The 26,164-nt window shown below is 35.8% G+C and overlaps 1 protein-coding gene across 1 annotated transcript in view; it reads right to left on the reverse strand.

Annotated features, from left to right (window-relative positions):
- SLC9A9 (solute carrier family 9 member A9) overlaps positions 1-26,164 on the reverse strand; it is a 172,627-nt gene that overhangs the window by 89,020 nt on the left and 57,443 nt on the right. The window contains 3 exon segments of the mRNA XM_031596281.2: positions 7,324-7,412; positions 16,501-16,606; positions 17,400-17,538. Coding sequence (XP_031452141.2) covers positions 7,324-7,412; positions 16,501-16,606; positions 17,400-17,538 — 334 coding nt within the window.

Genomic DNA, 26,164 nt, shown 5'->3' on the forward strand with positions numbered 1-26,164 from the left:
TTGTGTTTCAAGAGATCTGTTTTTCGTATATCCAAAATACTGTTTTTATTCCTGGGTCTTTGTGGGTACTTTTATTTTTTTTCTTGAAAGTAGTATTCCTGATACTGATTAATGATGAGACATACACTTGATAGGAGCTAATGAGGTCAGGGTAAATCTGCACATTCTGAGTTAAAGAAATGCTAAAGTTGGTATGCAAAAACAGAGTAAAGTGGAGATTAACTAATATGGTATAGAATGGATACACAGATAAGATTTCTGTATGAAAGAATTGAGAATTACTCTATCCTGAGTAAAATACTGAAAATATTCATTTCCTCCTGTGAAAAATAAAGGATTTATTTTTTTTTAGCTAATTACTCAGGTATGTAGTTACAAAACCTATTTTTCCCAGTTTACTTGCAGCAATGTTTCCTAGCTGCCTACCATCCACCTTGTAGCTCATAGGTAAAAAAGAGAAACAGTAGAGGCATTTTCACACAAATTTAAGAGGAGCTGCGTGTAAGGAGATCAAAGTTTAACATTCTTTTAGCATGATTAAGAAATCGGGAACATCGGTCAGATAATGAAGGATTTTGTTGAGATATTCAGATTGAAAGACATGGTAGTAAAATTCCTTTTATTGAAATCAAGATTTTCTTGTGTTATCATTCGTCTTGTTAAACCTGTACAGTAAGCAGCTTTAGCTTTCTTTATAGCATTATATTGTTCTGCAGCGTTCCATAAGATCTTATGGTGCATCTGGTCAAATAATGCATCTGGCATATGCCCAATGTTCAGCTTTTTCTGCTAAACACAGAAAATAACTCTGTAGAAAACTGGAATTCATTGTATACTTCCTGTCAATCCCAATCCATTTTAAAGGTAATAATTACTACAAACACTATGCATGCGGTGCATATTCTATTTGAGATAAGAAGGCAATTTAGAAACTAGGGCAGCCTGTTTGTAGCAGACCCACTGGCTGTGTACAGATGCACTGAGTTAGCGATGGTCCATCTCAGGAACACACTGCTAAGTCAGCATGCTGGTGGTGCAGCTGGAGCTCATCAGTGGCTCAGAAGGTAAACCCCTAAGTTGTGAGAGAAAACACAAGATGAGAGTGGAGGGCTAGAATGAGGGATTATTAGGCTAAAGCCTAGTGAATACCTAAGCATACATGACCTTTTGAACCTTTAGAAGGTTCTATTACTGGGACTTCTCTTGTTTTCAATTTGAGTCTTAGAGTGAAATGATCCCATGATCTCTGTAAGAGGACAGAAAATAGCCAGAATGGAGACCCAATACTTTCCTCTGCCATGATTTCAGCGTCTGAGTGTTGGTTAAATCTCAGGGTAGGGAGCAGGTAGAAGTGTTGCTTTCCTCTAGTTCATTTTGAATAGCTGCAAAATGGAGGCTTTGCTGTATGTTTTGTCTTTAAAAAAAAAAAAAAAGTACATGTCATGGTCATCTGGACTCCTTCCTGAGCAGCACTGGCTGAAGCACCAGTCTTGTCTTTAATGCTTTTGAGTGTGGACTTGCATGGTCTCAAGCTGGGATTCAGTGGTTGTTCAACTGCGGAAACAGAACCATGAGAAACAAGGGGATGGCGTACATCAGGCCTAACTTTATGTTCAGTCTCCGCTAAAATGAGACAACATACTTTATGCATGCAATCTGTTTAATGCTCAAAACGAACTTGCATTTTTTTTGGCTCCCTTAGGCTAGAATCTTTCCCTCTTTTTTTGTGTGTGTGCCAGATCTGAGTGTCATGTATTAGTTAAACAGAATTTCCAGTTTATTCCCACAATATTAACCATCAAACGTGACATCTTATTTCAGCCAGTACTATATTTCACTGGTACTGTATACCTCAAAAGCTAATGGAAAAATCATTCTAGTAAGAATTTTTTCCATAGGCACTGTGATTGTGGGATGCCTTTTAGTGCACAGCAAAGATGCAAAGAATAATTAGAATTTGGTACTGGTGGTAGTGTTGTTTCAAAATACATTCATTTCAGTTTCTGCCAATCATTTATCTGGACACATCTGATCTCTCAGTACTTAAAAGGTCATTTTTTTTCCTAAGTAATGTTCCTCAACAAATCACAACAACAGCTGCCAATTAGGCTGTTCATTTCAAAATGAGAATTATGTGCTGTGGTGGTTGCTGCTTTGCTAATTATCGAAGACATTTTGCTCTAAGTAGGGTTTTCCTCAGCCTGGAAATACTCTTGAATTTCTTAAAAGTCAAGAGACTGAACTGTAAGAGTGATTACATCCTGACATTTTTGTGGCCTTTTCTTCCTAGAAGTGTAAACTAATTATCTATAAACAATCCAATATCTGATAACAGAAAATAGTATGCGTTAACCAGAGATAAATTAATATAGACTGTACACTTGAGAAATATTCATAGTTGTAAATGTTTTACTTCTTAAAGACTCACAGAAATAGCAGATCCACGCAGGGCATGTGTGTCGTACGTGACTGTGGAGGCTTTAAGCTAAGGGGCACTGCATTGTTGCTTCCTATGGTTTGAGAGGACTTCCTCTCCCTAACGAAGGTTAGGTGCGGGATGTCCAGAGTGGGACCCCTGAGAAGAGCACATTGGTGCACTTGTGGCAGTAGTAGGGCAAGGCCATCTCCACTGGCACTCCCCTTCTCTCACGGGAAAGACAAACAAGCTGCATTCGTGGTGTGGGCTTCTAACAACAGCTACAAACTCAGGTGAAAGCATTCTGCTACTGGAGGAGAATTTGCAGTCTGTTGTTTCTTCTCTTAGGAAAAGACAGCTGATAAGAATCTTGAAAAATAGTCACTACGTTGTGTATCCAGAGAGAGGAGATCTGTTGTTCAAATTGTGAGTGTAATTCTGCTTTTGTGTAACTTGTTTATAGTGATAGTTAGGCCAATGGAATTGCAGTAGAATGACACAGAGATGGTGTTTCACCTGGACACAGTCAGCTAAAAGCTGACTAGCTACCTCCTTTCCTTTAGAATACTAATTTTATTAAGCAGTCTGGTGCTATTCAGGAGCCATTCCTTTAATTTAGTGATTTCACCCCTCTTCCAGTAGATCTGGACTTATTCATTGTGATATTTGACTTTCTAAGTGACATTCTGCTGTTCAGATATGTTCCAGTTTGCTTCAGTCTATAATTAAAAGTGGAGCAGCGAACTCTAAACTCTGTATCAAGGTTACTTAGTAGCAGATCAGGGTTAAGAGACGATACTGATTTGAATTTGTTTTTGATGAGTTAAAAAAAAAAAATATCTTGCTACACCCAACTGCCTGGAATACAGCTCAATTTATGATGTGGAAAATAGATGGTTAATCCTTAATGTGATGAAAAATGCTATGTCATAAATGAGCTTGACAAATTTTGAAAACTAAATGCATTTTCAAGAGTTTTTCAGATGATATTAGCTACTTCTCTACAAGGTGATGACTTTCCACAATCAGAGATAATCATGTCTGCATTATAGTGTGGAGGTGAACATTTGAATAAATCAGTGTTATGTTATGTCCATCAGTGGGCGAAGAACTAAGATTGCAGTATGAATTTTCAATCCTTCAGCATCAGTTAATTTGCTGAAGTAGTCCTACTGATGTGAAGTGTTCCTTTAAAGTTTCTCAGAAGTTATGCAGTTCATTTTTACCTTTGCCCTATTCTCAAGCTTGTGTAAAGACTTTGAAGGTGAAGGGCCACTGAAATCTTAACACGACATCTTGTACATACTGCACTCCCAGAGCAGCTGAACAATCAGGCCAGAAGGTTTTTCTCTATAAGGGCAGGTGTTCCCCAAATGGTTTGCTATCAGGAACAGTAACTGTTTAACAAACAATGCAGTAAGAAAGGCTCTTGCACTTAATTTCAGAAAGCAGCTCTCATGAACTTGATAGACACAAGTATTTCAGAGGTCACGACATAAACAAGGATTAGACTGGTGGAATAAATGGAGACAGGTAGAGTAGTTTGCAACATAATCCCTTGTTGGCTGGACGTAACTTGCTGTACCTTCCACTGTTCCCCCTTCTCTGCTTCCACAGGAGATGGGTTTCTTAATTTCCTTTCCAGAATTTATAACTTTCTGGCACAGTATTTTGTCTGAAAGCAAAGACCCTTGCACACTTATCGATTGCTCTGTTCTTCTTCTCTTCCTTGTGTCTATTCCATGGAATTAAAGGAGAAGAAAAAACAACATATACATATATACATATATATATATATATATATAGTGTATATATATTGTATGATATATATATATATATATATAAAACATACAATAGTATGTTGGATATTTATAACTGTTAGAAAAAGTTAAAAGCTTCTCTTAATACTTCGTCATTAGGAAAATATGCTGATCTACCATTGGCATTTGAGTGAAAATGCTGGAGTGTGGAGACAAAAAAAAAAGTGAAGAATATCTTATCTTCCTGTGGGAAATACAGGTATTATCCATGAATCCCATTCTAGAGCTGACCTGTAAATATTTATGGTCTGCCCACTTTCAGCAAACCAGTAATTTCTCTTTATCTAGCAACATCCTGTCTAGTCACTGATTTACTTGTACCTGAGCAAATCAGACCAATACAACTGTACCTCTGAGGAACCCATTGTGAAATCTGGACTATAGTGTCCTAAGATTTAGAAGCAGATATTTGCCTGCAACTTTTTGTGAGGTTATACTAGCAGCTGTAAATAATTCTGGCAAAAACTGCACAAAATCAAATAACTTTCAATAAGGTGCTAGCAGTTCCATTTTCTCCTTCACTGAAGACATACTGGATAAATTAAACTTTATATGTATTGAACTCAAGAGCACTCTGACCAAATCTTGTTGGCATGGAAGGGGTGTCAATTTTAATGCTACAGTCACTATGACTTTAATCAGGTCGATGATGATGACTTAAAAATACTACCATTAAACATTATTCACAATAATAAGCAAGCAGTAAGAACACAGATTTTGTATCAATATTTAGTGAGACTTCGGACATTTGGATTGAATGAAAACTCTAAAATCTGTGTTTTCACTAAATCTTTCATCTTATGGCAGTGTTAAAATAATCTATTATCTATGACAAGATCTACATTACCTTCTACTTTCAGCTTCTGTATGTTTCAGACCCTTAAAATGTAATATTTCTTTTATCAGATGTTAGGCAGTGATTGACTGGATAATAAAGAATACATGGGGACTAATAATTATATGGCATCCTTTAACAGGTGTTCTTTAAGTAGAGCTGTAAATTCTTGTTTAAGAACAAAAAGTAGGCTTTAATTTGATATTAGTATATGAAGAAAATCATACCTGTGTCTTTTCTCATGTGCAAGACACATGAGAGACAGTAGGAATGAAGCGTTAGTCTTTAGACAAATAACATAACTTCGCAGTCTGATTTACAGTTTTAAATCCCATTTCTGATTTTTTTATTAGTTTAACTTCAGTCTCAACTCACTGTCTCTTCAGTGTGCACTACAGCTCACCAGTTCATACTGAAGGACCTGTCATATTGTAAAAAATGATAGAGTGCCCTGGAATAATTATATAAATGAACTAAAAAGTCATCTTTTTTGGCCCGTAAATAGCAATAAAAATGATTTAATTTGGGAGCAAGGCCATCGGTCTTAGCAACAATATCCATTTATAATGCAATAAAGTTGTACGTAATTATGATGATGATAAAGTGTGTGGTTTAGTAAATTTTCTTCAAGATAATACTTGAGGGGAAGGAAAGATAAGAGGAGTGCAGATCTCACTGAAACAGCTATGTGTGGAAGGGTAATCTATGGATTAGAAAATAAATTAGAAGAATTCGGAGGAGTTTTTGAACTATCCTCAGAGAAGCTGAGGATTTGGAGCTTATGCTGGAAGAGAAAAAGCAAAATAGGAGTGCATAAAACTTAGAGTTTCAAAATGAAATATGGAGCTCTTTTTCTGTGTGTTCAAGCGTAGATTCAGCCTGTTTTCACTATTCTGTTTGGATCTGCTGAATGACTGGAAATAAAAGCATGAAAACAAAGCCAGTATGCATTTAAACTAAATGTTATTTCTGTAGTTGAAAAAATTCATATGTAATTAAAATTTCAATGGCCAATCTCTCTCTAGCTATGTATCACTAAATCATGCAGATGAATCCCTGGAACAGCCTTGTATTCAAACTTTAACAATTATATGCAAGGGTAATAATAGTATATGGAATTCAGTATTTCTGCAATATAAAAGCAATTCTATAGTAGATATAAATGCTATTCTTATAACACATTTACCAGAGAAAAGTCCCCTTCTTTGCTAGAGTATTTTCTCAAAGCATCAGCCTCTCAGCTTCCCCTGGTATGAAGAAATGCAATTGATAAGACCTATCCTGTTCACTAGCTAACATTTCATTCTGGAAGTACTGACCAGAAACTTTTTCTGATTTAAAATCTGCGAGAGTCTGAAGTTGAAGTAATACTGTGGCCAGTATTTTTTTCTATCAAACTGTTATTGATAGAAAATTGGATTTTTGATTAAATTGATTTTGAGATGTGCAAGAAGAGGTAAAAGTTTCTGTATTCTAATGCTTAAAACAGAGGAATTGCTGAAAAAGTTACTGGATTGCTTAATGGAAATTGTAGCACTGGACCATAAATTCTCATTTTGTTCCAGGAGATGGATTTTCTATAGCCTGAGGTACTTGGGACATACAAATCAACATTGAAAGTGAAGCAAACAACATTCAAATGACTTGTCACAGGAACTAGGGAGCAACAATGTAGTCTGACACTAATCCTTCTGCTGGAGAGTATTTGCAACATTGCAATGCCATCTCTCTGGTACTGAGGACAGCCCCATGCTTTTCAGCAATTGTACTACTTGTTCAAACTAAAACAGGTCATGTAGGTTCTCATCTTTGAACTTTAAATAATAAAATGGTAATTATTTTTCTATTTTCTAATTACAGCAGATTTTTAACAAAGTAGAAATTAAGTGATGTCATCACTAAAGACAGTGGGCTGGACTGCAGTTTTCAGTCCTCTTACAAAAATCCACATGGATCTAACCTTCCAGAATGCTTTTCTCTTATTTAGTGGAGCTCTTGGATTTTCTTAACCTTGCAGCCTTTTTCTATGGAAATTGATCTGAACTATTATCTCCTTGAGTGACATTGGGAAGAACAGTTTGTTACATTTTTGTCTGGCCAGAGAACTGTTACTTTTTTCCCCAGAAAAATCTCATCTTTCCCCTATTGAAGACATAGACCTTTTCAGTTGCACTAACAGAATTCCATCCAGCTATATTTCAGATTGTCTATTCCTTGTACATGTTGAAGACAGTGTTATTTCCATATCCTACCTGTTTAGTTCTCATTTTGGAATCTGATGAGAGATTGTTGTAGGTATAATGGGCTTGTGTGACTCCACAGAAAAGAACTGCAACAATACCTGAAATACAAAGAAAAGATGGTTAGCAGCTTCTATTTCCTTTCTAAGATTTTTCAAAAGGCTGTATAAAAAAGATTACTAGATTGCTGAAAAGATTTTTGTAAGAAAAGAACTATAAGATATGCTTTATAAGAATATATTTCAAAGTACATATTCTTTCTTTGCTAAAAATCATAGCCATGTTGAAGATTCAAGATTTCTATCACACATTTATAGCATTGCCGCTGCTGTGAATTTGCCCAGCAAACCTGATAACCTGCTTGGATGGTATCTAATCATAATCTCACCATTAGGCAAGATTAACATAATTACAATATGAAGGATTTCAGACTCGATGAAAATTTTGGCAGGGATGGAACTGAAAAGACTAAGATTTTTGAATACTTTCTACCCAGTGCTGAGCCTGCTCCTGACTGACTAGAACCACTGAGTTGCATCACTGCAATGCAGTATTTTAATTAGATTGGATGATATGACTGTAACCTCAATTTTTTCCAGCTCTGGAAACAGAAAAAGCAGAAAGAACCCACACAGAAATTAGAAATTCAGAAATTAATGTCTATCATTGACCATACGTAAATATTCAGAGAAGAAAAAAAAACTATGTATCTTAAACCTGGGGCATGTCTACTTGGTAATTATGTGCATCACAGCCTGTTCACATTCACTCCAGTCATTGTTTCCATGAAAATCTCCACCCACATTTCTTGAAGCACATAGAGCATGCAAGTGCTATGTGGTTTATTGACACACACCTCCACATCATCCACTGGTTCTGTACAGGGCTGGCTTGCAGGATGATCATAGGAGGCCTTCAGGACTCTGATACAGGCAGTTTTCTGCCATCCATCCACAGTGTTTTAGATCTTTTGCGTTTCAGCCCTTCTACTTGTTGCCACCCATCTAAGATCTACAGCATGTATGAATTGGCATTAAAATTCTTCCTTGTGGACCATTCTGTGAATTGCTAGGTAATTTTTAGCTCACGGATGCTGATGTACTGAAATAGCACTGGTGAATTCTGGAAAACCCACTAAAGCAACAAAGAAAACAAAAATATACCAGCCCAGGGTCATACAATATGACTACACAGTGACTTTCTAGAATTTCACAGTGTTAAATTAGCATGAACTGAATCATATTAACAAGTTCTACTGGAAACAAACAATATGAGCTAAAATTGTGAAAATAATCCAGTTCTGTGCCATCAATCTTGGTCTTGAGTCTGGATAAGTCATCTACTTCAGCATTGTGGCTCCTGAAATTACGAAGGTTGGCAAGAAGGGACTTAGAGGACAGAATCTACAGTGCTGTGGACTTTAGTACAGCAAAACAGATGTAAAACAATCTGTTATTTCAAAAGGATTAATAGAAGTATACAAAGCTTAACATAGTCACCCAATAGTTTCTTAAAGGGTTTATTCAAACCTCTAAGTTTGAACCTAGCCTTCTAGTTTTAGGGACTCTGTGGTAGGTGAAATATCCTCTTTCTCTAAATCAGGGTAGTGATAAGAAAACAAGAAAAAGGATGTCTATTTCACTTGGGGGAGTACACGTGTGGGGTAAGAGCACATCAACACATACCAGTTAGTCATCATTATTTTATCATATTTTTCTCAAGTTCCTGACTCTTTGGATTGCTAACTGTGGAAGTATTGTCCAACAAAACCCAACTGTGTTTTAGTTGCAAGCCTTTCCAGTTGCAGGGAAGAAGAGAGGCCAGACATTAAAATACACTTGATGAAAGAAAAAGTGTGGAGGAACAAAATAGTAATATGTACTTAGCACCAGGGAAGAAAATGAGAAATCAAATCTTTTTTCTTCTTTCTTCCCCAGCATGAACATTTTCTTTGTATTTGGGCTTGCTTTATATCATAAACTTGCCTGTATTTTTTCTACATTACAGTCTCTGTAGCTAAGAGAAATCATACTGAGTTTTAGCTGCTGTCTTTGTTTATTGAACCTATTATCTTATGCCTGTTTTGATATTTATTTACTTAGTCTAACTGCACTAAGGCCTTTCTTTACAGTAAATGATGTTGGTAGCGGTGAGGCTGTAACTGTCCAAATATGTTCCAGGAAATTCATTGCTCTTATTGAGGTATAATTATCTCTTAAGACTAAATCTTTTTTTCCCCACTAAGTGCACCATTGTGCAGATGTAATCTGGGGAGTTTGTAAGTTCTCAAGGTGCTCTCATATGCAATGGGATGCTCAAACAATGAAGATTCAGTTAAAAAAAAAAAAAAAAATCATACCTAATCTGTAATGTTCCTAAGTACCGCTAGCTTGGGGCTCAGTAACTGGGAAAGAGATATGAGTTTGTGGTTCACTTTCTTCTATTCAAATCATCATTCTGCCATGCCTAGCATTTTAAATATTCACTATTCAGTGATGATTGTACAGTGTTTTTTGACTGCTAAGAAACTGTTAATTATTGGCAGCAAGAGAATTAAGTGAGTGACCTAAAGAACAAAATGCCCTAAATCTGATTTTACAATAGTAATAAATTATCCAAACCATGTAATTATGCAAGCATAGAAACCAGAAAGCCAGGAACGCAGTGGAATATTTCAGTTGCTACGGTTGGAAATAAGTATTAGCCTGCCATGCTATTCACAATGAATGCTTCATTAAAAAGCTTGCAAAAAATTCCATTTTCTTAAAAATGATAACTTAAGGGTAATGATCAATTACATGCTAGCGTAACTATAAAGAATAAAGGAGCACAGTACCTCAAGAGGTGAACAAGAGGTCTTATTAGTTAGGTGGAATAAAATAAATGAAATTTGGATTTCTTTCTTTGTAAGACTACAGAAGCTGATTTCTGAAGTTTCTATTCTATTGCAAAATAGAATATGGAACATAAATTGAATTGTCAAATTTTTGCAGGCTTATTTTTTTGCAGAGAAATAGAGGAGAACGAATGTGGTAATGCTGACATTGTAAACAGGAAGAATTTATTAGATGCAACGAGACAGATAAAGTGAGATGGTCCCCTCTACCAGCCAGTGCTGTAATTTCAGGGGTCTGCAGTCTGGATCAATTTCAGTGTTGTTACAGAATGTCACTTGTTAAGTGGCAAAGTCAGCGATTACAGACAATTTTAGTACTACGCTTGCAGTGCAGGTTAACTTGAGCAGAAGTTTAGAGATGAAATGGGAAATGAGCTGTTGAGTGTATTACAGCTTCTTGTCTCTCTATAGATAAAGTTACTGACAATTTTCACTTGTTATAAAAAAAAAAAATGAGAAACCTCACAGTACAGTTGATAGACACCAGTGAAGTTTCAGCTGCAGCTTGAACTCTTTGAAGAAGTTTGATTAAGCATAAAAGAATTACCATTGCGTTTGATTTTTTTGCTCCTTATCTAATGGAGAAACTGCTTATTAGTGGTTAATGTAATTTGAGATCTTACATTAGTTTTGCTGAATACTTGTAGTTGATATTCCTGTTAAGACAAAAGCCAGTAATATTCAGGGATAATATAAGAAGGGCTAAATGTTAACATGTGTAAAAATAAATGCTAATCTTAAAATAATTTCTATTGTGAGCAAAAAAGAATAAATGTCCATTATGTAATATTTCACAAGTAGACAAAGGAAATGTACGCTCATTTTTTGATAATTGGTGCTATAATAGAGAATAAAATCCCATATTTTGTCAGAGAGGTGCTGTGTGTCTGGAGTGTGTTTTTAATGCAAGTCTAGAAGTAACTGGACAAAATTTAAACATTATTCAGTAATTTTAGAGGAAAAAAACCTGTCATTGTGTCTGTGGCTGTCAGGTCCTTTAATAGTAAAATTAAGAATTTAGAAAACAAATAAAACCCAATACCCTACCTTCTGGGGAAACAAAGGAGGGAATGACTAGATAAAATGTAGAATTTGTGGAAAGACCTGCAGGTAAATTGACAGGTTTTCATCACAACTTTGAAGCATTCCAGGGATGCCTCTGTAATGATTCCCAACATTCACATGCCAAAGTACAAGTGAGAGGAACCAATCCTGCACCAAAGGCAGAGAAATGTAGGAAATGACACTACTGAGAACCGGACACTGCAGAATTTATATAAATCAAACAATGGGGAGTTATATTTATGTTAGAAAATCTCCACACAGCTTAGAAGCCATATTCCAGTGCAGTTTGAGTCTGTGAGTGACAGGAAATGAGACACTGTCTTCTGCATCAAATTGTTGCAGTAATAAGGCTATAAGCCCAACAGTGATAATATCCCTATTCAGTTTGTTTTCAGTGAGGGTACAGAGTGTGACTAATCATTTTCTTAATCCTGAAGCAAAGATTTAAGTCATCTTTCACTGGACCTGCACCGATGCAGAACCAGAGTTCCTGCTTTGTTCACAGAGCTTTAATCACTGGAGTTGTCTTAAGTTGATTTTATGTTGAAGTGAATTGAGGTGACAGAAAACAACAAAAGACATATCTAAGGGAATCTTGTATGTCCTCATTTGAGGAATAAGCCATGATACTACCCCTGTCTACTTCAAATATGACCAGAGCTTCAATGTTGTACTTCTGTAACTCTAAAAATGTTGCTGCGTTCTGTTTAGGTTGGAACTCCTGTGCTGAGACATGCTAGGTTTTATTCTAGACGTGCTAGGAGTTGTTTATCCTTACAATATTGTCTAGCAGTAACACCCCAAAATTAATATGGATTCTTACCCTCAGCTTAGTGCTACTGTTTTAATTTTAGGCAACTGATCATCAGTCAGCCGAATGCCACGCAAGTAAAAACAAACAGTAAAACAGTAAAAACAAACACCTTTCCCCTCTTCTTTTACTGTCTTAAAAGGCTGTACCAACAGCAGCTTCCATGTTGGCCAAACCCAAGCACTGGCTGAAGTATATACACAGACTAGACAGGTGAGGCTGTTACAAGGGTAAGGGGAATAACTGAAACTGCAGAGTATTGGATCTAGCATTTATGTCAGCAAAGCAAGTATAGAGCATCCTCTCAAGTAGCAGACTCATTCCTGACATTCCTTGTGTATCACATAGATCATCCAGGACTATCTCTGAAGTCCTGTAAACAAGTAATGGGTTGGGAGTAAGTGGAAAGCCTGCCTCCTCATACTAGGAGTGGCAGAACTGCAGCTTAAGAAAGATGAAGTCTCTTTCCTTTTGACCTAGAAGCCACGCTACTCTCTCTCCCTTGTTACTGGGAGAGCCTGTCTACTTACCTGTGTTGAGACAACATGACACATTATTTATGAATGAATAATAATATGAATAGTAAAGAAAGAAGAGTCCAAATCTGAAAATTTAAAGCTCCAAATAAGCTCCTTTTTTGGAATAATGTCTAAAGATGTCTAACTGAAGACAATTGGGTACTGAACTGCATTGTGTTCACGCTGTTCAGAATTGCAGAGGGAAGGATATATGATGATCCCTTCTGACAAGGATAAAAGGTGAAGAACTGGTCCCAGCAGTCCCATAAAGCAATGAAGTAAAGGATGGATCTAAGGCAAATTAGAGATGGGGGAGCAGTGAACAGCCACAGGGATAAAGGAACTGGGAATTGGTGCATTTCTTCTTACTATATCCTAAATACAAAGGTAGCCCAAAACTGCCCAGTGGACCAGCTCATTTGGAGTCTCTTTTTGGACTAGATACATCTGTCATAAGTAAACTGCTTACTTATTTTTGAAGGAAAGCCTTCTTTATTAGATAGACTGTACTCCCATGTTAGCCCTTGAATTAGAAGGTAGGTGTCAGATATATGATGAAACACTCAGACAAGGATTGCAGGGGGTGAGGGAGCAGCAATAACTTATTATTGCAAACTATTTCCTTTATAAAAATCAGAAAACATTTTGGGCTGGGCTAGATGATCTCCTCCAAAATTTTTTCCTTTGAGACCTATTGTCTGAGATTCATAGAATAGGTCTTTGACATGTAAAATAAAAAGCAGAAAAGGTTTTAAGAAATCCTTCTTCCTTTACCTGCACAACTCATTCAGTATCTCTCACATGTGTTCAGGAGACATTAGGAAAGTAGAGCAGTTGGTTCTGATGCTTTTACACTGCTAAATTCTATATGACTTTGAAGTATGCATTAAACGAATACATACATAGATTTGAATGCATTTCTGAGGATACATATATCTTTATTTGAGTATCTACTTAATTAAAACAGCTGTGGATGCAGAGGGCCTAACTGAGGTGGACATTAAATACCCATGTGTATCATAGAATCTTTCATAGATTGTTGACTTCTTGATCAGTTAAAAATTTTGTTAATGAGATGGAGAATAAGCAATTAATCACAGAATCATGCAGAATCACAGAATGGCCTGGGTTGAAAAGGACCACAATGACCATCTAGTTTCATCCCCCTGCTATGTGCGGGGTTGCCAACCACTAGACCAGGCTGCCCAGAGCCACATCCAGCCTTGTGTTTAATGCCTCCAGGGATGGGACATAATAAAAGCAAGATGTGTTTTCTTCATTTATTTTGACAAGTTTTTAGTTTGAATGATTTATGCTTACTTTTTTTTGTAGCCTACATATAAATACTCTCTAATGGAGGTTAGAAAGCAGCTATATTAACACTGTTCTTACTGTAATATTCCCCTATTAGGACTTTACTCAGCAGTCATGAGTGATACACTTCAAGGCAAATCAGAGAATGCATGAATTGCTGAGATTCTGCTGCTTAAGAATCAATTTACCATACAAAATAGCTATAAGATTAATTGACAACATAGCTATAAGATTAACAACCATTCCATTAATTTATAATTTGTAGTTATCTGTACAATAGTAATTGTGTAGCCATTTGAGATTTGCATTTTGTTTTGCTAATTTGATTGCATCAGAAAGTAGGATCAGTCATATATTGTTTGTTATATATCATGGGATATTTTGAGGTATAGGATAATTTTTTAATAGTGTTAACCTATACTACTACTCTTCTCATTTTGTTAAAAAAATAAAAATAAAAAATCCACAGGCTTAATGCTTTGCTTTACCTATGTTATACCTACACAAAACACAGCATAGCCTTTTACTTATACGTTATGACATACCTCAGTATTAGACTTCAAAAGATGCTTGGTGATTGAAGAGATGGTGTGGAAAGCATTATAAGAATAAAATTATTTCTAGATTACATTACTTAATAGCTGCAGGGAAATACTGATGTCTAGTGGAAATCCTTTGAAGGATTCATTCAGAAAAAGCAGAGTAGAAGAAACACAGTACCCGAGGAAAATGAAGAATATAGGTGCAAGTGATGTACAATGGATTAAGTTAATATTTGAATCAAGTTTGTTGAAGTCAAAGACTTCCACCTTAACAGCTTCTGATAGCAGCCTTTCACAGAAACTCAGAGACAAAACCTGGCTGATAAAACTTTGCCTCCTCACAACAGTGTTGTAATATAAGTATGTTTAAAATTCCTTGCCAAGGCTAGTGCAGGAATTTCCTATTGTTCAATAATTAAGCTTTTTATTGCAAGTATTTTATATATTGTAAAGCAAAAGAGAAATAAAACACGTTGACTACCAGGACAGTCTTCATTGTCATCACACTTGCAACATGCAAAAGACACATGACAATTTTTTCTTTTTTCTGGATGTGCAGTTGTTCCTATGCACAACAAATGTAACCTTTGATGGAGCGCCTAAGGCTTTAAAAAGTAAAACTATTTCCCTTACAAATCCACTTTTTGGATTTAATGTATAACTGAGTATGCATTTTCTCCTTGATGAAACACAGTATACTTCTCTGCTAGGACTGTATTTTAAAGCGTCTTCCCTTGTAAGTTAGTGGTTTAGGAAATCATTACCTCCAGTTGAAGGCAAGTGATTATCATCCTTCTCTGGCAATTTTTTAGTAAACATATCACATTTTAAGGAGTTGTTAAGCATGAAGAAACAAAATGGGCTTTTAATCCAGGTGATATCTGATTTTCTCCTTGTGATAGAATATACTACTTTCATTCAGATCTTGCGCCCTTCACTGTATCCATTGGCCTGTATATTTTGGCAGGAATCAGGGCACAGGTTTTTATATTTAATAAGGTAAAGATGTCGGCAGATACAGGTATAATACTAATTTGAAAGTAATTTGTGTGGCTAAGATTTAAGAGGTAGCATGCTGGTTCCACAGAACTCAATGGAAATATAACTCTTGACTTCAGAAAGGCTTTGAACAGTTTTGCAAACAAAACAGCATGGGCTGCATTAACACTTCATTAAGCAGTTTTCTTCCCCTGGCTTTCTATGCCATTAATTAGAGCACTAGATTTTAAAGGTGACAGCATCAAGCCCATTAAAATGATCAAGCTATTATGAAGTTTGTTCTTTCAAATCATATTGTACAGTAGCTTGTTATCTGGATAAATGTCTATCTATCTATGTGCATTTAGAACTTTTGCCTTAATTTGGACTCTTTATGTTGCTAAAAGCAGTCCCTGGGTACGTCCTTGACTATGATCGCACAATTTCTTTCTTAGTCTACATAGAAAAAAAAAGCAATCAGATCTGTCTTTTCATCTTACGCTGGGATGCGACAGTAACTTATTCCTTTTGTAAAAGGTATTTACATAGGCACAGCAAACAAGATGAATTATTTTTTAGAAAAATCCAGAAGTGGCTGCGCTCCACTGGCGATGTTGAGGCCAGCCCTGTCCTCCATTCGGTCATTGCTAGTGGGGAAACCAGGGGGAGGTACCAGGACATCCACTGCATGAAGAGGAGCACATCATCCCTAAGAGTGTATGTCACACAGCACTGTGTATTTTGTTCCTCATGTTTACTGTTGTCTTTGGCCCTATAGCGAGCGGTAAATAGTGGATTAATAATGGGACTAATAGAATGATGGGAAATTGTAGATAGACAGAAGAGATGACTGAGGACTTTAGCCTGATTTAGTAAGTCTTTTTCTTGTAGAACTGTTCAGTGACAATAGAGATTTCTTCTTGGGGATGAAACAACCTCTACTACAGCAACTAGCTTTTGGAAGCTTTATATAAGATGATGTCATGCCCAAAATAAACGTGCCATTTTTGCATGTTAGGAGGTATACTCTGAAACTGCTTTTATTCAATAAAATGCAACACTTACCTGTGAGACCAGCAGCTTCTGCTGATAAGAAGGCACTCCAAGATAGGAGGAAAAACAGACCTGTCTCCAACATGGGGAACTCACACAGCTTTGTAAATTTTGTCAAGTGCTGAAACACTCACTAAGGAAAAGTAAAAAGCAACTATTTTTTAAGCTAAAATTGTCCCCATGGGGGAGGGAAGATGAAAGAAAACTCACCATACTCATCTATACAAAGTGAATTCAGGAAAAACTACACTGTTTCTAAATTACTGAATTCAACAAGTCTGCTGTTTGAAGTATTTCTGTTGTTTTTGAAATAGTGCCTAATTCGTTGCATTTTATTTTATTTTCCTGGAAAAATGGGAAATAAACTAATTTTGTCCAGTTCTGCATTGACTGGCATTTGTTTAATATTTATATTGAGGCAAGAAAGATGAAAGTAGGTGCTATTCTTACTTTATAGTGTTTTACACGAATAACTGTAAAATAAAACAAAAAGTGCTGGGCAATATATGTGCCTTTTATTTCTATTTTAGGTAGACTCAGTTTGTCTTGTTTTGTAGTTGGGAGTTTGCCTTACATTTTTCTATGATTGCTGCTAGTGTGTAATTTGTAAATACGTTAATGTAGTCATAAATTCATAATTTAATCTACGAATACTTCAAAACCTCAGCATCTCATTATTTACAAACAATAAAGACCACGGTCATGCCTAATGTTAAAGAGATTTGCATAATGTTTGGGGATTGACTTAAGTTCTTTATGGATTCTGACAAATTAAATGACTTGTCAATTTATGATTTGACTGTTTATGAAGTCTTGAGTCAACAGTGGAAAGGTTCAATCTGAAAGTAAAGACAGTCAGTCTTAGATATCACACACAGATTTTCTCTCTGAAAATGAACCATAAAGGATATTAAAGCTGTGACAACCGCATAGGAGGATCCCATAGCAAATGATCCAGCAAAGATCCCCAGAAAATTTCCCACTGACTGAAAGAAAGCAGCAGCATCAAATGCATTAGGATTCTCCTTGGGACTGTAAATGGATATAGAGCTGAAAAGAGAACAAAGGGAGGGGGGAGAGGGAGAGAAAATACAATCATGAATATAATCACAGTGGTGTGATACTGGAATTGATAACTGGAAATAGTCGTTTTTAGGGACACAAAATACAAAACTAGGTATCTCTGGACTGACAGCAGATGGGAAAGCATAGTAGATAGAGACTGGGGTGGGAAACAGTTTATTTTCAAGGTATCACAATGGAAATCAACAGTCTGCTGCCAGTCAGTACATTTTTATACTAGTAGTGCCGTAAAGAATATTGTTTCCAGACCAACTAAGCATTAATAGGTGGTGGGTGTATGAGAAATCTGCAGGGAAGATAGATAACTGAATTATTTATTGACCATATGTCTTCAGAGCAGTTATATATTCACAAATATTCCTGATAAAAACTGCAGCTTTATGGCTGAGGCTCAAATAGGTGATACAAATCACAGTAGGTACCAAATATCTGCAGCAGTGATCTTGTCATAAAATACCTAGTAGTTCTCTTCTTGGTGTAACCCTTCATAAATAGAACTGAAAGGATAGCAGGAGCTAAACAAACCTTGTGGACAGGGTGAATGTTGTCCCATAGAAAGAAATTAGTGAAGTTGTCAAAGGTTGTCTCCCATATCCCACTTTTGAGTGCATTCCTCAAGAGTATATTTGAATGTGAGATGCTACTACCAGAGGGGAGACTTAAATGTTTTTAAGAGTTTCAAGGTTACTATTTGTCACTAGTCAGTTATTGCCCATAACATTAAGAATGTGAAATACATATGTCTTTTTTGCTTTTGAAAACATTGAATTTAACAGATACACTAAGACCCCCAGACACTAATTAAGCTATATTTCAGATCTTTCTGGTTCATTGTTTTCAGTGCTGTAGGTCTTTCATGTATACTGTTAAAGAAATTCTGGCACTGGATTCCAGAAAGTAGCTTGGGTTGCTGGAAAATGACTGGTATTTTAAGCATTAAAAATTTAGAATTCTTAAAATACATTGAATATTTTAAGCTCTTGCATATTAAGTATCTGGTCCCATCAGTGTGATATCTTCCATCTGGAGACAAGGTTTAGAAATGCAAATCTGTATGGAGGATTTTCTAAGCAGTTACATTAATTTAGGAATTTCCATACAATATGAAGGCATGTGAAAATGGATCTCACATTTTCAGTGTGTAAAAAAGGCTTCTAGGTTTCTAAAAGCACATGATGGGGCACCGCAAAATATGGGTGATGAATAAATATCCCCTGAAACAGAAATAACTGATCACCAAAATCTGATATGTCTAGTTATGCTGATGCACTGCCACAAAACTAATGAAGTGATTTGTAGTGGAATGTCCCATTAATATAACTGCACAAATACTGTTCCCAGAGGAAATGCTAATTGACAGTCCTTTTTCAACTGTGAATCTCTTAGACCAGAGATCATTATAATTTCTTGCCCTCAAATAACTTCTGAAATGTTTGTCACCTCTGGCCTACTGAATATTTGTTGTTTTAAACCCCATAGGAAATAAAGTTCTGTATTAAGCCATAAATATATTTGGAAAATGGATGAGACAGAATTTCCTTTGATAGACATAGCTATCGGCTGTGATGCTGCATATGTTTAGTCTAGAGAAGTGAAGGCTCTAGGCATTATTCTATAATTCTGTTACATATTATGTTAAAGTGGCCTTCCAGTATTTATAGGAGGCCTCCAAGAAAGATAGAGAAAGGCATGGTGAGGCACTGGAATGAGTTGTCCAAAGAAATTGTAGATGCCCTGGAAGTCTTCAAAGTCAGGTTGGATGGGGCCACCCTGATGTGGAGGAATATGTGCACGTGGCAATGGAATTGGAACTACGTGGTCTTTACAATCTCTTCCAACTTGTTTCTGTAATTCTATAATGTAATTTACTAAGTGCATTTTGTATACTTAGTAAGGGCTTGACTTTAGTTAGTCATGTAGAGCTGAAAGTATTTGGTAATGCGACCTGAAATCCTAGAACTAAAACTTAGGCATGACTTGACAGTAAAGCAGCCACTTGATTCTCCCTTATTTAACTCTAATAATTGTACAGAGACTGTAGGTACTAATATATATTGATTAATGAAGAGTATAATAGGAATTGACTTTCTATTGATTAATGAAGTGTATGATAGGAATTGACTTTCTATGTCACAAATACTGCCACCACCACTGAGCGGCGAATTCAGCGAGGTAACCTGACCATATCCTAAAATCAAGCAAAAACTCCTCTATTAAATTTATGGGCTCTGCTCACAAAAAGAATTCTCAATAATAAAAAGCAAAATGAAAGAAGTATTGACAGAGTGAAAGTTTACTAGTCAAGTTTCAGCTATAGCCATCAAGTGACTTTTTTTTATTAAGTATGTTTCTTAAGACAAGAAACGTTGACTTTGTTAAGACCATTAGGGTTGTAGTTTACCCTTCAAAAGGGCTTTCAGGTGTAGAAAGAAAATTCTATGCTTGGTGTAGTTATTTCAATAACAAATACGGAGTGACTCATTCTCACTGGGAAATTTTTCTACTTAATATGCCCCCCAGAAATGTGATAATTTTAACCACCATAACACAACATATGCTCATTATGGAAGCTATAGTTTCTGCTCTAAATCTTTCCAGAACTCAGGTTTTCCATGTGTATCTTTTTCCTACAGTTTGAAAAGTATTTAGTTCTATTTTTGATTTTACATTTACCCTGTACTAACTTTATTATTGATTCTTCTGAATTTTTTCTTCTCTAGCACTGTCTTTTAATCTTCCAGACATCTAAACTACATGCTAATTTATCTACATAATTTTCCTACATAAGTTATACTTAAATAGAATAGGATTTATTACCATTTATTTCATTACTTCCTACTGACTCAATCATTTTACCAAAAAGTAAAATTTCAAAGTTTAACACTGGAGAAAACCGTAATTAAACTTACAGTACCTCGCCTCTATGGTGTGCTACATAATATTAGACAGAAGAGAATCAGAGGCAATATGCATTAAAAAAACATATCTGAAAATACACAGATCTCAGATATTACTTAAAATACCTTTGCTGAATGAGTGGTATCTTCTGTGAGTAATTATTCAACTATGTAGTGATTTCATGAGCTACTAGTTAAGAAAATCAAAATAGATCACTTTATTCAGTTCAGTTTATTCAGTTATTTAGTTCAAGTTGTTTTTAAGAAGGAAAAATGTTTTTTTCTTTTTTTTCTTCTTTTTTAATCTGTACAGATAAAGGTAGGTCACTGTACCATGTTAGAATTTTCAGAGAAGTGGATTGAATTTAACAGTTCCTCTAAACTTTCTAACTATACAGTTTTCCTAAAAGTCTTGGAAGAAAGCCCAAAAGACAGAACTACCATTTTCCCACAAGAGTTTGAACCAGAATCTTCATATAAAATTCTACGCGTAGCACCAGACACATACACCTTGTCTTGGCAACTTTTAGGTTGGTCTTCCAGGCTGCCTCATAAACTAGCCCCTTACCAAGTAATAGCAGATGAACAATAAAAATGTAAAAAAGTGAGATAAAGAAGGGATGTGCGTATGCTAAGTCAATAAAAGCATATGTGAAGTAGAGACAAGCTCTGCAGATGATTAAGGGAAAGAAGAGGCAAACCACTGCAGTAAGCAGTTTTGAGGCAAATATGTGGAGATCTTGTAGGTGGGAATTTCCAAAGCCAACTTGATGCAATTTTCAGACATGCATAGAATAGTTACCAGTAAGCAAAGTAAATGCACAGAGTGTGCACTAAAAGAACAAGGATGAGTCTTCTGTACATCCTTATGCATAAAGAAATCTGCCTCCCTGGAATTTATTCCTGACAGCATTTGTGAATATTTAGAAAAATACGGCTCCAGAATCAAAGATTTTGTAGAAATCAATCAATCATTCTATTATTATGTGTATAAGAACTGCAGAAAAAGTTACTAGCAGATGGATGCTTGAGTGGTTAGCATTTGAAACCTTCAATTTTCTGGGTGTCCAAAGCATTATTCTTTGCAATCCATCACATTGTGGTTTCATTCCACTCACAGCATGGTTTCCACATGCTGTAGTAGTTCTACTGGTTTTAATTCTAGAAAAACGTCTAGCAGCTATTTTAGAAACTGTCTTACAGCGGGGATTACACTCTATTCAGTTTTCTCTGTGTAATGGCATATTTGGTTCTTCTTTTTTCTGTCTGCACCTTTGTTCCTTTCTAGGCTTTTCCAGACTTTATGAGCTGTTAAAGGACTTTTTGATTACTTCAAACCAAACTAACACTTACTGTTGTAGCACCTAGGACATTTACTGTTTGTGGAAACCTTTCTCAAAATGGATTTGTTATCAGTTCCAAAGTGGATAGCAGATGGCAGATGTCAAGGCACCAGGCATGCTAGAAAGGTAAAGCTGTTGCAAGGTTTATGTAAAACAGAAGTTTTCCCATTTATGAGGAAAAGCAACATCTGCATGAAAATAAGACTCTCTGCTAGATTTTCACTTAACATAAAATATCATAAAGTAGATTTACTGATAGATTCAAGCTCCTTTTTAAGTGACATGAAGTCTGAATTTAACTCAGTAACTCAGTAAATTCACCTGTGGAATTAAAGAGCAGCTGCAAAATTTGAATGACTCCATCCCTTAACTTGGGCAGTCAGAGATCAGTTTAGCTCATCAGGAATCATTTTTGGCAGCTGTTGATAATTTCTACACTGATCGGTATTTCAGTTTTCTTCAGTGCTCAGACCCAATAAAACAGACAGCAGCAGCTTGCAGTACAGTCAGAGCAAATAACAAGTAAGTTGTCTTACTCCAGGTTGACATAGTAATGGCCTACTGGGCACAACTACTGAATTATTTCAAGACCAAAGCCATATCTGATCTGGTTTGGGGGTTCTCTACCTGTGTACATCTCAGAAACGTGCTGTTTATGACACCTGAAATTTGTATTCATTATGTTAAGGTGCAGCAGAAAAATTAAAGCAGGGAATCAGGTTCTATTTAGTACAGGAGCACAAATTATGTTCCTCATACAAAAATTCATACTTTTGAATATGTGCCATAGTATTCTTTTTTTCTTGTGGTATTCCAGATCAAATTCCAAGTAAATGAAATTTTTGCTTTTCTTTTCATAGGCACTGGATAGAAACAATTTGTTTTATAACTGAAGTTTATTTACACATGCAGTGAGAAGCCTGCAAAAGAGTTAGTGTGCCTGGAAGAGATGATGAAGGTGAGGAGCCAGGCACACATCCATGCATTCAGAACAATACCCTGATTGTTTCAGGAAAGGTGGCAGTGTCCTGATCGCTAATTTCCTAAAATTTATCTTTCTGGGGGGAGTAACTTTTCCTCTCAGAAGACCAAACGCAAGAGGTCTGTAGCATATGCTGAACCCCTAGCTCAGCTGTATTTTAAATCTTCATTAGCACATCCTCACTTCTCTTTTCTAGGAACTGTATGTTCTACAATATTTATATTATAATATTATAGGTGTATAATATTATTATATAAAAAACATAATATATAGATTACAATAATGTAGCATTTGTTTTGGAATTTTTGTTTTGAAATTTTAAGACACTTCAATATATACATGTATATATATACACATGTATATTGTATATGTGTCTGTATATATATACACACACATATATATACATTTGTACGTATATATATATACACAAGTCTTAAAATATTGTATATGTATATTAAAATATACAATATTAATATATTGTATATATTGAAGTGTCTTAAAATTTCCATTACCTCATCTAAAACAAATGCTACCTTATTTTGATCTTTGATAGAAAGAGATCCTGATGAACTGCAATCTGGACTTAAAACTCCTTGTAAAATAAACAAAGGCTTCATATCTTAGCATTTATCCGAGGCTTGGCACAGGAATGTTCTGTTCTTATATGATAGTTACTGCTTCTAAATGTCTCATTTTCATAAATGTATTTGGAAATATATTTTCCAGTGACAATTCTGTTCAAAAAAATCTGTCCCATATCTTTTAGAGGAATGAAGCACATCAGCATAGAACAGATGGCGGATAGTGGTTCATCTAAGATGGGATGTGCTGCATAGTGCGTTATACTATTACCACTATGACTATCTTTACTTTGAGCAGATGATATCACACATAGTTTAGAGACTTTTGTGCTTGCAAATGTGATCCTTTCTCATTTGGATGTCACAATGATAATCCACCCCAAAGTGGGTGAAGTGTGTCCTCCCATTTATGGAGCCTCGAGTGGCTACTGCAAAGATGCATGTAATGGGAAGAAAGTAAAAACAAACAATCAGCCACCAAGAAACACATATAAGTAAATTAATATGTTCATATGAAGAGCTGGAATTTTCTTCCCCTAAGCAAACTTACACCTAAGCAAAACAGAATTGGCAAATTAGAAGAGCAGTACTGTAAAAATAATGCAGTATTTCTGCATAGAAAAGATGACTGTAGAAGTTACCAGTAATGGATCAAACCAGCAATCCTCTGATTTAACAAGAAAGAAAAAAGGAAAGTATCTTCCAAACGGTTTCTAGAGGAACAACAGAAATACAGTCAGTCCCATATAGTATTTGAAACAATTCTGCACCATGCTGCTTGAGCTACCACACATGACTGATAGAGGATATCTAGCAAATATAACACTTCATACTTGTAAAAGCAACTTCAGGCATCCAGAAAGTTAAATAATACCCAAGAGATGTTTCAAAATGGTAAAAACTAAAAAGCAGAACCTAAAATTTAAAGGGATATATTGTGCCATTAAGGAAAATAGATATGCTCTGAGTTAACACTTTCACTATTATTTGCCCATGACTTTAAATTATTTTTTGTCTCTCCACTTCTGATCCCTGACTTAGAATTATTGTTATTAGTTATCGTCCACTCACAGATTTCATGTTTAAATGATCTAACTGTTTGCATTTCTCAAATAACATGGTTATGCAGAGCACTTGCTTTCTTTGTGTGTGGCTAGACCTTTACTTTCGTAGTATTCTTTATTATACTGTTCATCTTTGCATTATCCTTCAATGTCTTGCCTGTGAACCACTAGCATCCAAAGTTAATTAGAGCGGAGTTGATAATTATTTATCAGAAACATTTGCACAACTTTTTATGTGGTGGTTCCTATATTAGTCTAGGGTGATGCATTTGTGAGATAAGGATATTCAGTGAAAATATGTTTCTTATGAAAGACAACAGCTGAATTCAAGTGTAATTGTAAGTCTATGAGTGTAGGGCAAAGAGTTCATTGTGCTCTTGGAGGCTTAATTCTATCCACAGACTTTTTTATTTGTACAAAAAATTGCAAAAGGTGACACTATTGGATTTAATTTAATCTGTACACCTGGAGTGCAAATAATAAAACATCAGAGCTAACAAGATGCTGACCGATGTGTCCATAAGAAGCGAGGGAAGTGACTGCTGGATGGATGGATGGTCTTAACCTTCCATTTTGTACTAAAATAATTGGGATAACTCCAGGGTGTGACAATGAAGATACTGAACTATCCTTGTCTTTTACAGTGACTGCACTCTTGCAAATAAATATGATATTCATCTATGCCAGTTAAACTCTACCTTCCTGTTGGTAAAATGATACAGTCTGATTGTTGCCTATATGAAGTGATACATTAGAATGCTACAGCACATTATCATTAAATGACTAAAATTTACTGTCATTCTGCTTGAACACTCTAGACAAGAAACCGCCTCAAACTACTATTAAACTGATAAGCATCTGAAGTAACTCCACTGATTCAATGCAATTGTTCCAGATTTGCACTAGTGTCATAAAAAATAGAATATGACCCCAGCACTTTTTGAAACTTTTCAAAGAGGCTGGCTAGCCATGATAAATGATAAAATTACTGAACTGTAATTTTCTTTCTTAGAATCACACAGTCCATGATTTTGCTCAGGAGATGCTTAAAGCTGAAATAACAGAAAATGATGTTTATTTTATGCAGACAATGTTAGCTTCATTTAGGGTTTGACTCATTGTCATAACATTGTTGCAGAACTCACTTCATCCGTCTGCAATGCACTGAGGGATGTATAGCAGCCTTCCATTTGTAGTAATAGCAAGTTCTTATCTGTCAGAAATGCACATTTTAATATTGTAGCAGCTTGGAAATCCTCTTGCATGAATGTGAATGAAGGATCGAGAGGCACTTTCAGATTGCTAGCTGAACAATGAAAGAACATATGCAGTATGTTCATATTCACTACTCAGAGTGTTTCTCTTCTTTGGCTTCTGCTTATGATATTGGTGTGTTCTGGGATGATGAGTCCAACTTTTCCTCCCAGACAGCACTCCAAGTTCACAGGAGATGTGCAGCTCAGTGAACACAAAGAAAGCATGAGATTCTAAGTGCTCAGTGCTTCTCAGCTTGGGAATAAACAGTAGCCTGTTCTTCAACTACTTCTCTCCTCTGTATGAATAAAGCAAGAAAGAAATCCATTCTTCAGAGGTAGATTTTCTTTGGTAAATTTATCTCAGTAACAGTAGAAGTAATTTTGTTTCCTCCAGTTTTCCTTTATGTTACCTCCCTGAGATAAACTGTCTTTGACACAGAAGTACTTGAATAAATCTAGATTAAGCAATC

Source organism: Phasianus colchicus, chromosome 10, assembly GCF_987193195.1.
Source record: "Phasianus colchicus chromosome 10, bPhaCol1.hap1.1, whole genome shotgun sequence".
Taxonomy (NCBI): domain Eukaryota; kingdom Metazoa; phylum Chordata; class Aves; order Galliformes; family Phasianidae; genus Phasianus; species Phasianus colchicus.